This window comes from Amblyomma mixtum, chromosome 3 (genome assembly GCF_055824585.1).
Source record: "Amblyomma mixtum isolate Tamu chromosome 3, ASM5582458v1, whole genome shotgun sequence".
In the NCBI taxonomy this organism is placed as follows: Eukaryota; Metazoa; Arthropoda; class Arachnida; order Ixodida; family Ixodidae; genus Amblyomma; species Amblyomma mixtum.
Genome location: NC_143014.1, coordinates 178,733,930 through 178,748,437, shown reverse-complemented (window position 1 = coordinate 178,748,437; position 14,508 = coordinate 178,733,930). Strand labels below are relative to the sequence as shown.

Genomic DNA, 14,508 nt, shown 5'->3' with positions numbered 1-14,508 from the left:
TTCACTATTATTTTTTCAGTCATCTACCAGCGGTGTCTTTCGACCGCTCACTGTGTGTCTCCGCCGCAAAGGCTTTGTGGTCGAAGACGGCCGGAAAGCGTAATCCGCGATGCATCAGCCAGGGTGTTTAAAGCGCCTCGAAGTGTTGGAGAGGAAGTTGCGGAAAGTGCACCGAAGATGGAGGACACCAGTTCTGGCGAACGCGTTGCCCGGGATCGTGCTGGGTGGAGACCGCGCATTTGTAAGCAGCTTTGCGTCGTCGGAAAACTGACTGGGCCGGAGAGCCGGCTCGGCTGGCACCCGGGAACGGGACTGCCCTGTTGTCCTTCGCGGGACTGCCGCTCGCGAAACGGGCGCGGGCAGCAGCGTTGGCCTTCGCGCAGCACCCTATGTAGCCGGCGGCGCAATCCCCTCGGCCATCTCATTCAAGGCGCACATCGACAAGTGAAAGGAGCGCGCCCGGAGTACTACCTCGAGGCGCCTTTTTGGCGCCACTCCGGCACCTGTGGCGCGTCTTGCTTGGAGCGGGCCTTGCCAAAATAATGCTCCGCGCTGCGACCACACACGGAGGAGTCCCGTGCGCGATCATTTCGCGAAGAGCTGCGCGAGTCTAAAGGCGGTGGCAGTGAGTGTTCACCGGGTAAGCTGTGCTCCGTTATGTAAGCTAATTCAAACGCGGCAGCAGCGAGCTTGAGAAATGCAGGTTACGGTAGTCCCCTTGATAAGTGTACACAACGGCGAAGAGGTTGTATCCAAGGGGCAACCACGCTGCTGAGCATCCGTCAGTGGAGTCGACGACTGCCACTCTTTTAGAAGAGGCGCGGCGTGGCGTTTATTTTTCTTGGAGGACGCGACGCGAACCCCGAGCAGTTCACTGCCCTGCCAGTTTCGAGCGAAAGCGCGGGCTCAAATCTTCCGCCGTTCATTGGCTGCTTGCAACCGACGTACTGCGCTCGCATGGCAACGCGAACGCTCGTCATGTGGGCACGCAATTAACTCGGGGATCTTGCGGTCGGCCACATGGCCCCGGAAGGCAGACAGCGTACGACGCGATGCCAGTGACCACGCATCCTGTCTTTGTCCCCGTGTATCCATTCGCGGGGCCTATCCCTTTTACTCTTGCTCCCATTTCTTTGCCGAGCGTACTCTTTAAGAGACGTGAGTGTGTTAGCGACAGATGAACGTTCCCAAGTGCATGCGCCTCTCCTGGGTGTGTGCGTTTTCTGCCGGCCGCTTTCATCTGCTTCGCATCGAGGAAAATTGAGACGGCGTGCATGCATTGCGCACTTTATCTCTGTAATGTATTTTGTTCCGCGTTCCGTCGTGGCGCTGATGCAACGAGCGCTGGTTGCTCGGCGTCCTCCGCGTCGTCGGCAGCGCCGTGGAGGGCCGCGCGGTCGTTACGCCGTCGTCCCGTGGCGGCAGCCTCCGTCCTTCCGCGCGCGCAAGTGGAGCATTCCTCGCAGTCGGTGCCGCGTGAAGCCCGCCGTGCACATCCGCCGCCGTCGGGTCGCGCCGAAACAAAAGCGAAAACGAACGGCGCGCCACCGGGTCTGGTACGAGACAATGCGGAATGATCGTGGACCGCGCCCGGCAGTTTCCTCGTTTCCCTCGCAGCCGCATATGGTGTCGCGCGCCGCTTTTGGAAAGCTTCGGGCGGCGAGGGCGACCTGGGTGATTACTCCTGACGGAGGGCCGGCGCCGCACCGGCGGCCGCTTGCATCGAACATGAAACGTACCGCGGGTAGCCTGTGCGCTCAACAAGGTGATGCGAACGTTTGCGGATTGACTTTGATTTCTGTCCCGTGGTCTTGTCGGTCGTTTGAACGGCCGCGACGAACACAAGTCGGGCTTCGTCATTAATGTCCTGAGCCACCAGCTGAGATCGTTGCGAGTTCTGCGCGCAGTAACCCCCCCCCCCCCCCCCCCCCCCCGAATCGCGTGACATGCGAACTGCCGATCTCACGTTTTACGCGACGCACGAGTATAGCGCATGATTTCAAACTGGTTATTTGGTCTAATTGGTCATTCGTTATTGGAGGCACCTTGATTGGCGCGAAAAGACACGGACTGAAAACAGGACGCCAGTGTCCCGTTTCAAATAACGTCTTCGGCACACGGGGCTCGTTCTTCAGCGGCTGCTGAGCGCATAGCGAGGAGGCCACCGAGCGGCCCTGCCGTCAAAGGCCGGAGGGGCTACGGAGGTTGCGCGGCGCTGCTGGTGAAAGCGGAAACGCGGGAGGAAATCCGGGGCTTATCCCCGAGCGGGGAAACGCGCCACCGACTGCAGCGCCCCTCGCGCGTAGGTTTGCTCGATGGAGCGCAGCGGCGGGGCTACCTGCGTGCTCTCGGACGCCATCCTCCGCCGGGGCCTTTAAATCTCGCTTCCGGGCGAAGCGCCCCTGTTTATCCAGCCACTTCCGGTAGCGGAGCAGCAACTTCCGACGGGCCCGCTTGCTTGCCTGGGCCGAACGTGTGCTCGGAGCAGCCGCCTGTCGCGTTTCTTATCGCCCGATAGATAACCTGGGGCTTTCAGCCGGCCATTGTGTATGTCGAGAGGAGCCGCAGCTTATCGCCGCCCTTTGTCCTGGCTTTGTTTGACGTACTCTTGGCTCGGACCGTGAGGGTGTGCAGGTGAAACGAAGGAATGGAACGCTGTTCGCATTTAGCGATGTGCAAGGGGCTTTTAAGAGCAAAGTTCAGCGCTCACATCGAACTCGGACCGCATTCTGTGACGCTTCTTTTTCCGGCTTATTCTTTCTCCTGGCAACTGCTGCCAGTGACGTCTCACAGCTAGCGGCATCATTCGCTGGCTTCGGTAGCAACTGTGGGACTGACCAATGTCGAAGAGACAAAAAAATCATTTGGGATAGAAATCTCCACAAAATATGGCGCCTAGTAAGTGCTGTCGAAGCGCAGCAACAATAATACATCTAAATGCATTTATCTAGAGGAAGTTGTCAGCGCTGTTTCTTCTGAACCGTCTCTCGCGCAGTACTTAATTGAACGTGGCTTTCTTTCACCAGAGATGCGGCCCAGGCAGTACGTCACAGGTTCCATCTTTGGGCGCAGAGCGTATACAGCTTACACACTGTACGCCAGAGTGTAGTGAACTAGAATCACGTGGGGATTAGCGGATTAGAAAAACACGCAGATTTTCTTCTTCGTCCTAAAGATGGCGGCCGCTTTGACTTTGGTATCATATTCATCGTCGTATCATATGTCGTACATGTGGACATGGTGCACCAGTTTGTTTGGAAGAGGCATATTTTCGCTTAGCGATAATATAGACGAATAGGCAGCGATGGCTGCAAGCAGTTTGTCGGAGCGGGAGACATTAGCCGAAAAACTCGGATTTTGGCTTTTTCGGACACGGCCACATTGTCGACGTAAAAGTTCGGTAGCCGAATAATCATTGAAAGCGAAACCGTTTCAGTGTGGGGGCTCTTAACGATCGGTAGTTTTATGTGAAACAGTAAAAAAAAAGTTAATAAAGCTACTCGTCAGGCAGGCGCCACAATGGTTTCAGACCGCGCTGATGCATAAGGCAGATCTAAGCAGCACTGCGTTTGTGTCCCATCTGGCCTCAGTTGTCGTGGTGCTACGTGCCTCGGTCGGCTCGGGTCTGTAGCGATCATCGTCGTCCACCACGCGCTCATCAATCGGTGCTCACAGTGTGCTGCTGCTGTGTTCATCTCGTTCGGTGTCGCGCGCGTCCGCGGCGTAGACGCCCAGCGCGAGGCGTGTCGGGGACGCCCGCCCCTTGGCGCGCACGGTCGGCCCGTTTGTTTTCTCCGAAATTCGCGCGCGCGTTATCGCTAACCGCTTTCGCCGCGGCGTCGGCCGCCGGGCGACGCGGAAAAGCGAGCCGGTTTGGCCGCGCCCAGCGAGCGTCCCGCTGGCAGCCGGGGCCGAGCCGCCCGCGTGGCCCCGCTAGGCCCCCCTCTGCCGACCCCCGCCGGACAAACCGGACGGGCAGCGCGTGCTCGGCTCGTGGACGACGCCAGGGGAGGGTGGGGGGGACGCTCAAGAAACGCAACTGTGGCAGACAGACAATGCGACGTGCGGGCCGTCTTCGAGCGGGCCCTCGTGCCCCAGTTAGCGGAGGTCTCTCGTGTTTGCTTTGCGTCAGAGCGGCCAGTCGCGCTTTGCTTTCCAGGGCAAAGGCTCGCCGGTGTTTTGAAAATTGCTAAAACAACGCTTTTCCTTATATCGCCCCGAACTCCTTCGAAATTTCTGTCGTTCAGCGACCTGCCGTACCACGTATTCGTGGAGGGCCCGCCGCTTGCAGCACTGCGAGAGCGCCACTGGACAGGCCACTGAGCTGCAGCGCCGGCTAAATTGATCCCGTTGGGAACATAGCCGCGGGAAGTGCGAGGCCGGCTCGTGGCGGCGACCTGCGCGCCAGGAGGGGGCAGCGGCCGGCCGGGGCCCCAGGGCAAAGCGCGCGGCTTCGGCTTTGAGCGGCCATTACACGGCCATCCGGGCCAAATGAGATTGGGCCGGCCGGAGAGATCTTCTCCCGCTCTGGAATTCGATAATGGCGTCGCCGACAGGTTGGGGGCCAAGCTGCGCTGGCACGGGAGGCCCCGCGGTGGCCACGCTCTCGCCGCCGTGGATCCATTAGGGATGCGCGCCGCCTGCCACTCTGGTCTGCGGTTATTCCGAGCTTCGCCCTGTACCCTGTACGCGGTCCGCCCCTCGCCAGGAATGCCACGCTGAAGCGCAAAGCTTATTGACGAACACGCGTTCGATTTGTGGCGAAGGTTTCGGCGAGAAACGTGAGCCCCACCACGGCCAATCGGTCGTACGGCACTTGGACGGCGATCGCTCGATAAGAGCGCGTCTGTTGACGCTTCAGGTCCGAGCTGGGCGCTGGCGCAACAGCCATGCTTTGTGGCGCCTGGCATATGAGTGGTGTGCATTGCGCGCGAGCGGCTGGAGCGCGAAGCGCCACCGCTTGACCTCCGGGCCCCGGCGCTTGTCGAAAGGGCCTGCACTCCTCGGCGCTGAGACCCTGTGTATACGTGCACAACCGGCCGGGCGCAAACGTCGGTACGTCTTGTGGTGTTCGCTGGCTTCATCTGGGGAAGGGGCGCTTTCTGGCGTACTCTCATTCCTCCCACCTTGCGTAATCGAATGATAAGAAAATGTCAGCACGCTCACTGATGACGCCTGCCTTCAAATGAAAGCGCATATGGTGCACGGACGCCCGTACTCTACGGCCGCGTTCGTGCCGTTTAGCGAGTGTGTGATAAACTTAAGGCCGCGGCGGAGCACCTCTGAGTGCGTATCCTTATCGTGCGCTGGCAGCCGAAGCACGTAAAGGAGCATCCGGCGCTTTTCCGGAGATTCCGCGTGGCTGGGTGGGCTCTAGGCACTTTGGCACGCACGTAGTTCACAGTTTAGTGGAGGATGCGCCCGATTGCCTCACGGTGAGCAAGAGCGCGCTCCGAAGAATGCCCGGTTCACCGGCGGCGGCGGGGGTTCCGCGAACCCGTACCGCTGCAGCAGCCGGTCTAATTGCTTCGCCCGCCCCGCTCAGGGCGGAAGATCGATGGGGAGGGGGGGGGGGGGGATGCAGCGCGGGGATTGTTCTTCTCGAAGCTCCTAGCTGAGAGCGAACGCACAATTGTACTGATCGTGCCGGCGTTCCAACGTCCGTTCGCCACGGCTCTCGACGGGGTTGGGGCGCTGTGCGAACGTCGGGTTGCCCGTGGCCCCGTCCGAATCACGTGTCGCGGCCTGAGGCGTTACCTTAGTAGGACGCGCCGACAAGGTTCCCTTGGACGAGGTCGGCATTCGACAAGCCACGAAGGCGTCCCTGGTTGCGTCTCCGCAGTTTCGATAACTGCACGCTGTTAGTCGGCGTGCGCTCGCGAGTTGCAAGTGATTCGCGCACTTGCGGCTCTCCCTGCTGGGCCCAGTCGACGACACAGCCATTTGGCGTCGGTAGGAAGGGCTGCTCTGCACCGGTTGCGTGCTGCGCTGGGGTTATTCCTTGCGCCTTTTCTCTCGCGTTGAGCTCGTGTACCTTTGTTCGTAGAGTCTTCAGTGGCAGCCGTTCGAAGACGTCGGTTCGCCGCTGGATTTCTCGCAGTCTGCTTTGTCCATTGCGGAACGAATGCGACCTTTTGAGTCGCGCCGCATTGAAGTGGTTCGAAGGGTAGGAAAGAAGTAAATGCCCGTAAAATGGAACGGCTCGCGCCAGCCGAGAGTCCAGCCCGCTCTTCAGCGCACGGTGCACGCCTGACGTGTGTAAGTGACGGGCAGTGCGGGCCCGACGCACACAAGGACAGCTTCGGAAGGCGACTCTATGCGGTGCCGGTCCTTGGGCAGTGGCACCTCAAGGACGGCGTTGGACGCCGCTCCCGCATCGCGGGCTTCGTCCGTCAAACAGCGGGCGGCGCTCCCCGCGGCGTGTCATACATTACGCGCCCGCTCGCCACTCGATTAGTTCCGAGTCGCACTTCTCGGGCAAAACACTCCCCGCCGGCTTTTCCGGGTGCGTGCGCGGCTCACGCCTTTTTGTTTTCCTCGCTGGATGCGGACGTTGTGTCCGCTGCATGCAGGGCGCATGGACGGCGTCTTCTTCCAAGCCAGCGGTCTCGAAGCCGCCGAGGTTGCGAGCCCGGAGCTGTTGGCGGTCGCGGGTGCCTGCCCACCAGCGAAGTCCCCGTTTTCAGCGTCTCCAGCGCGTGCGTTGGCAGTGACACCTGCATAGCCCGTTGTGCGGCGCCCGAGTAACGATGCCCGTTTCCCACCGCTGTGGCAGTCACCCGCGACGGAAATTCACTCGGCGGCGCCCGGAGGGGGGAAACGGACCCGCCACGCCTACCATTGATTGCGTTTCACGAAGCGCGCTTTTCTGGCACGACACGGGGAGGAAGTGGGTCGAACGCGATTGAAATTCAGCGCATGGCGCAGTCGTGAAAAGTAAGCAGCGCGCGTATGCATTCTGCCCTTTCGCGAGCTGCACACTCTCTCTCGAATCCGACAACAAAATAATAATAATAAAAAAACTATCTAGCGTTCTTTTTTCACTCAATCCTTCCGCACTGGCAGTTCGTGTCCGTTCGTCTGACTGGATTAGCACAGTTGCGATTAAATTGCGTTGATTAGCGAGCGATTTCGGCTGCTTGCGCTCACCAGCGTTTCCTTGGGCGCAACTCCGCGAACGTAGTCTTGACAGCGTGCTCTGCCCCTTCCCCAACATTTTCTTTCTTCGACAGTCGTGCGGTGGCTCAGCGTGATGTGCGTGGATGGCCGTCGCGAGTTTTTTCGGGCGCGGATATAAATTGGCGGGCGCGCGATGAAAGCCGTCTGTCGTCGAGCCCAGAGGGCTATCGGTTCGTTGCACGGTGCCGGACAATGGCGTCCTCCTCCTCCTCCTCGCCCTGCGACCAGGCTTGTCGCCGAAGCGAAGACGGGGCCGTCTGGAAAAAGGGCCGGGTGGACGGCCGCCTGCGCGCCGTGACTCGTGCGGCCGTGAGCCTAATCGAAAGCGCGACTGAGACTTATGCGTCCCGAAGGCCCTCCTCCGCGTATGTACTATACGGGCTAAACGAACCCGGCGATCATATTGGTTCAGCGGTGTGCTCTTGCGGAAACAAAAGAGGGGCCGCCCAGCTGGCGGATTTGGAACTGACGCGGGCGAGACTCGTCCCAGAGCGTCACCCCTTTCCCTGGCGGCGAAGGCTGCGGCGAAAGCGGGTCACGCCCCCGTTAGAATCCAGTGAATCATCGGCCCGAACCAAGCGCAGTGCGCTGCTCTGACGCCGTGTCGGTAGACAGGGTTCGTTTGCGCGGACGAACAAGCAAACAACAACGAATAATAATAATAATAATCTAATAATCATAATAATAATGATAAATTCTTATTTTCACCAGCAAGCGCACTACAGCAGAAACAGGCCGGTCTTGTATGACCATGACTCATGATGCACAATACACATGATGATGGAATAGTGATCCATGAGCATATAAACAGGGCAAAAAATAATTATTTCGAGAAGTGGAGAACACGGTAAAATGGGTAGGCCCGCCCTAACAAAATTATTATTATTATTATTATTATTATTAATAATAATAGCTGCGTCTCTGTTTCTAAAACAGGAGCTGAAGGGATTAACTCTTTGATGCCACTCCTTTGGCGTCGGCATATGAAATGACCGTGGTTGCAGATGCTGTAAAAGCTCGAGAGCTTTTTTGCTCTAGCAGATCAGGTGAGAGTAAAATTGCGCTAGTCTAGCAGTCACTAAATGGCGCCTTGGCATTCATACGTATCATGGCCACCGTCTGAGTCCAGCACATAGAGCTGCACATTGCCGACTCGCCAAAGCAGTCATGGGCGCTGCTGATGTTTTGCTACGTCCTTTCGTAGCGGTGTGTTCCACAGTGGAGAGCAGCTGACCCCAGCGCTTTCCAGCGGCCCCGCCTGGCGTCTCCCGTCTCGGCGGTGACGCGCCGCTTCCTCTTGGCCGGGGGTCATCGCCGCCGACGGGACGCGTCCTTCGCCGTCCGCGGCGGGCAGATGCGCCGTGGCGTCATCCCGCTTAGAAGTGCGCACCGCCAGAGACTGATTGAAAAAGCCCATTGAAATGAGCGGCGGCATTACGGAACACCCGTTCTTGTCGACGTGACATCACCGACGGCGCTGGCGAGTATACACGCCGCCGGTATAACTATTATAGTGCTTCGCGTCTTGCCAGTTCTTTCGTACACGAGCGAAGCGTTCTTTCTCGCGTAACGCTGGCGAAAACGTGGCTGGGGTCGGTAGACGCAGAGCTAAGGCTCTGAGTAGACGTATTGAGGAAGAGGTCACGTGACGCCAATGCAGCCCAGCTGCCCCCCCCCCCCCCCCCCCCCCCCCCCCCCCCCCTGCCTCCTCCTCGCTATTATTTTTTGTTTTGTTTGGTCCGCTTCAACTCTGCTTTCTCTCGAGTGGCCGATAGATCCGTTCGAAAATGGGCTAAGATTCAACGACTGCTACTCAATCACACCTTTGGCAACCACCCCAGCATCCACATCGATTCAGTCAACTCAATCGACACACGTCGCAGGAGTTATTTGGCTGCAAAGTGCGGTTTTCAATGGTTCGGTGAGGAGGCATTAGGTGCGTGCGTTGTGTGAACTCATCTGTTCCAGACGAGGACGGTTTCTCCGAAGGAAGCGCGCTTCTTAGGGCGACAAACGCGTGGTACAGATCGCACATCGCGCGTCTTCCAGAAAGCGATTGCGTGAAATTCCCCGGAATAAACTGCTCGCTCGCTTCGCAGATGCGTTTCCAGAAACTCGCGGTGGCGCGCGCCGCTCGTGTTGCGCGGACGAGCAGCTCAGCTAGCTCTGAGGAGAGGACGTTCAGGTGTCGCGCCCGACCGCCGGTCTGAGACGTGCCGATGGTGGTGTTGTCTTGCCACTCGATTGTGGCGCACAGGCTGATGCGGGCCGCCGGACGGTTGGCCGCCGTTATATGTGGCTCCGACTGGAGAGCCGCGCGCGTCTCGGCGACGCTTTTCTGCGGACGCGTCCAAGCGCAGCGGCGGCTGTTGCCACTGCGGCGACTCTGGTGCACCGGTTTTGTGCACGCGGGCTCGGACGGGCGTGGCTTGACCAGGGAAGTCCGGATCCAGCTTGCGCGGGGAGCCTCGCGATGCTGTTGGTCGGGAAACACTGACACATGGAAGACGTAGCTTGTGGGCAGGTTTTGTCTCGCTCATTTGACGGCTTGCCAGCAATGTGACACTAATGTGACACTGGCGGCGCAAGTACGCGAATAGAAGTTGTTGCCTGAAAAACAAGATAACCCATGGTGGCTTAGTGTAACGGAGTGATTTCAAGTTAGGTCAAACGTAACAGGGGCGACAGGCGGGCGGACGAGGTTAGGAAGTTGGCGCACGACAGGGTTAACTGGAGGTGAATGGGAGGGGCCTTTGTCCTGCAGTGGACTTATTTAGGCTGATGATGACATATTCCGGCATTAGAGTGAGCAGCCTCTGTTTTTCCGTAAATGGGCTTTTATCGCAGTCTTTCCGCGTCGCACCGCCCGTCCTCTCCGAGACTTCGGAAGTTCGGTTGACACCGTCGCGGCGCGAATGTAGGCTGAAGGCGCAGCGAATGCAGTTCACCAAGGTGCTCACGTGGTCATCGCAGCATTAGGCGCAGGCGTCTTGTTTACGTCTTCAGCGCTATCCTAGCGAGCCGAGTTGGGAGCTTGTGCAGTCTCGTACGGTACGTTATTGCGGATACAACAATGATAGCACGCAATACCATTACATGGAATTCGGGACAGCGCTCAGCCAGTACCGATAAGCCTAGTGGCCTATCACCTTTGTTGTGCAGGCACTCGGTCACACTCTGCCCTTCTTACGTCACGTATGATGTCAACGTGCTATGTTTGAATGTTGAAAGCCATGCACCACGTGGAGGCAGCCAAGGGAACTAAAACGCTCCCCCCGAATCCCTGGTAATGCGTGTGGAAGTATAGCTTGTCGACTGGACCGCTTTCAGGGCAGTGTTCGGCTCTCGCTCCGTGAAGCAAATGTTTTAGCTGCGTTGCTGTGAAGTTTATCCGTTCTTCCTCGGGGGCCTCCACTGGTTTCCGGCGCAGGGGGGCAGGAAAACTGCAGCTACGTGTGTATACCAACCGCGACCGCCATTTCCGCGCGCGTGCTCGCGCATATCTTATCCACTGATTTGTGCCGCAGCCTTACTCACGTCGAGCCGGCTTCTGGCCCACACAACACGCAGAGCACGACGATCGCCGCGCGTATCAGCGGGGAGACCGGGAACATGCAAAGGAGAACATGGCGGCCGCCCCTCCACCTGTGTGTGCCTCCCGAGCGTGCCCGATAACAGGTCCTGCGCGCGAAACCGGTTCAGGGCGCCCCGCATGTTCCCCGTGGCACGCGCGCGTCCCTCTGCGGCCGGCGTCGTGGAGAACGGGTCGCCGGGGCGAAAGTTTCCGCCGACTGGGCCTCGGCGCAGCCGGCACTCTATTGTTTCGCGATCCGCTCCTTCCGCGTTGTAGTATCGGGACCTTCTGTGCGCTCTTTCGGGAACTTGCTCGCTGCCCAGAAGTCCTCGCTTTTACGGGTTGCGTTGAAATCTCCGAAGGTCTCAGCGCCGAGCGCGACCTCGGGCAGGCGACGGAGTCTCCCGAATGGCTCTCCCGCCTCGCTACCGGTCTGTGTCCTCGTCCGGGGTTCCCGCGAGGCCTGCGACGGAGGGCGGGTTCCCGCGAAGGGCGCATGCTTACTTGCCCAAGCATTTCCGCCCGCCGCGCGTCAGCCGCGGTTCGGCCGCCTTTCGGCGTCGATGGCAATCACGCGCGGAACGTTGCGAAGCAGCAGCGCAGTGCGCCCGGGAAGTGGCGCGCCCAGGGTCCCCAGGCAACCATTGTTCTCGCGGTGGATGTTTGCCATGCGCAATGCCGGATTCGTCAATGAATCGGCGCGGGTGCTAATGCCGCCCGATAAAGCCGTCAGGGACGACGGCGATCTGGCGCATGGTTTCCGACAGCCGTCGGCGGCTTCGATGATGGACGTCGTCGGTATGCGAGTACCGCGGCGCAGTTGACACCCGAACGCGGAGAGTCCCGGGGCGACGCTCCCATTGTCGCTCGGGCAGTTTACGAGGCTATTTGTCAGTGGAGGCTACCGCTTCCTCTTCTCACGGCACCGCCGGGAAACGCCGAGGGCGCTTGGGAGCGGCGAACATCGGACCAGCGGCTGCCTATTTCGTGCACCATATTCCATGAAGCTTGGAAGCTCTGAAGCCGTGAAGCTGGCGCCGGACCTTTAATGCGAGGCAAGCCATAGCGTTGACTATGTTTGTAGTGCCGCCGCGGCTAAAGAGCTTGCCGCTGGCGACCAATCTATAGTCATCTCAGTCGTCGGGATTAGTGGATTGATGCGCGGAAGAAGCCCAAAACTTTATTAGTCGCACGCCCCGAATCCAGGGCAGGGAAGTAGAGATTGGGGAGGGGCATGTAGTCCGAGAGACCCAGCTCTCAAGCCGCCAGGCACACAGGGCGCTCAGGATAGTACAACGGATGAGGAGACGTTGAATGTTATACGCTTTTGATGTTTTATTTTGGCCCTACGCAGCAAAAGATTTGCTCCACTTAACATAGCCTGTGAGTCAATAGTGCTGGTGCAAAGAGGCGCTGACGCCCTCACCGGGCTCACGAGACTTTTCGCTACTTGTTTCGCGCATCGTTAACTCGCTGTAAATATGCGTGCCTATATGCGAAGGTGCTTGCGTTGTCGATAGTTTGCTGGCTAATAAACGTGTTGTGCTCACCGAGCCGAACGGGGAATTCTGGTGCATGGTAATTGCCGACGCGGTGTACGAGCGCGTACTCGGCAACCGTGACCTAACCGAACCGCTGTTAGCGGACGATATGCGAAGCACTGAAGTGAGGTCGAACTACGGTTGACCGACGGCGGCGGTGATGCTCGCTTGTCGCTACTGGCATTTCCGAATGTGTTTCTGTATTTTAATGCCGCTGTGCAACGGAGCTCCGAGTTGCCGATTGTTTTCCGCCCGTCACTCGAGCGCCGAGGCATCGGACGGTGCAGCCCGAGGCTTTGCGCGGAGCAGTAAAAACTTCATAAACAAAGCTGGCTTGCGCGAGGATTCTGTGCGTGGCCCGTGAGAGTGCGTGCATCTTCCGCTCTTTTGCTTCTAAAAACACTGCATGTGGCGTCGCTGGGCTAAGCGCGGGCGATGGGAACGCCAGCGCTGCCCGGCCTGCCAGATCGCAGCTCGGGCTGACCGATGCGCCCCCTTCTCGTTGCAGGGCCCGTGAACTCTGCCCCCGGAGCCTGAGCGTCCCGGGCGGCCATGGCGCCCGCCAAGAACGGGTCTTCGAGCGCGGCCAGCCTGGCGCACAGCATGATGATGCCCCGGTGCACCATGTCCATCACGCGTACCAAGGGACTGCTCAACATGCCGGGCCAGAACAACTGCTTCCTCAACAGCGCCGTGCAGGTATTGGGCGCTAATATTAAAGCTGTTTCGGTGGCGTTTGTACACTTGGCCGTGCACCAGTGTCCATCCCATGCACGGGCTGTGACTGCTTGCGTCCATCGCTAGAGCCGACACGTGCGCGCAGTTGGCAGGCGCCGCACTGTGTCGGTCTGGGCGACCGAACGTAAGCGGGCGTAACCCGAATGGGGCGGCGACTTGTCGCCAAAAGTGTCTGTCCGTCAGCAACAGGGTCACGAGCTGCACGCAGACCCGGTAGGGCGAATTCGGTTCGTGCCGCACGCCAGTGCCGTCGGGCCTCGGAGCAACGGCGTGCTTCACGGAACCTGCTGCGCTTGATTAAGCACCCGAAGTGGCCGCTGGGGCCGCGCTCCCAATATGAGCCTCACAGCGTAACGAGCCTGAGGGGAAACCGCGCAACTAAAAAGAAAGCTCGCAGGCGTCTTCCCTACGCGCGCGCCTCAAATTGGAAGGCGCAGACGCCAAGAACCGGCTCTCAGTTGGACATCTGATCCGGTGACGTCAGTGAACCCAGTAGGAGAACCTGTTCTGGGAAGCTAGCCCGTAGTGCGCTCAGAGGCAGCGCTATGATGCTGGGGGAGCGGCTCGCGCTGGTGACTTGGTTTTCCATGGGTCCGAAGGCCGAGGCCCTTTAAGTGTTGGAACACTTGTCTTGTACCCAGAGGCCGGGGCTGTAGCTGAAATAGCGAGTGAGGAAGTTGGAACCGATAATCGATGACGGGTGAACGGGACGGGTATTGAAGGCAAAATATCGAAGGTGAAATTCGATGGCGTGGCATTGTTGCTCTCTGCTGGTGCGTAAATGTGAAGCATGCATGCGTACATGTGAATATCGGGTAATAGGGGTAATAGTGAGTGGGTGCGACCTTCCCATACTCCTCTCCTCTTGAAAACATTTCAGTGCGCAGTTATGAGCCTAGAATTAGAAGCTGGCGTGCTGTGCAAAAGGTGTCTTGATGTTAGGTATTGCTCACTGACAGAGTGACGCACTTATATGTCCCAAATTTGCGTTGAAACAGGTGAACGTGTGAAATGAATGTGTGAGGGAAACAGGTTGCCAGAAGTGCGAAGACAGCAGGGCATGATGTTCTGACTGCGTCTGGCTGTGTCACTACATATTCCACTGATTTATCCTTCCTTTCCTTGTATTTTTTATCCACCAACACAGTGTTTTTGTTTACACATACTTAAAATGACCTCTTGAGATACGCTGAGTGACCATTGGTATCTATGGCGGGTATGTGTTAATGCAAGCTCTCCACAGCTTGAAAAGCAGTGTGCAGCAGGCGTTCTTTGCATATACGTATGTCAGTTGGCTAACAGTAGAGGGAAAATGGGCTAGCAGGTGAGGCCATTTCAGTAGTTATGCACAATCTTCAATGAACACGTATCTCACGCCTACTAAGCGGTAGCAGCAGTCTCCTTTTAAGAATTAGGAGCAGACATAAGTCGCACCGCTATTGTTTGTATGGAGGCCAGCCTGCGTCGTCGATCGAA

At 58.5% G+C, this 14,508-nt stretch overlaps 1 protein-coding gene across 3 annotated transcripts in view; it reads left to right on the top strand.

Moving 5' to 3' along the window:
• ec (ubiquitin specific peptidase echinus) overlaps nt 1–14,508 on the top strand; it is a 70,055-nt gene that overhangs the window by 24,765 nt on the left and 30,782 nt on the right. For 2 of the 3 annotated variants that reach the window (XM_089582050.1, XM_089582049.1), the window contains exon 2: nt 12,803–12,993. The exons of the other annotated variant lie outside the window; for it this stretch is intronic. In XM_089582050.1, the coding sequence (XP_089438176.1) occupies nt 12,847–12,993 (147 nt within the window). In that variant the 5' untranslated portion in view covers nt 12,803–12,846. The remainder of the gene's footprint in view (nt 1–12,802; nt 12,994–14,508) is intronic. 3 annotated transcript variants of the gene reach the window in all.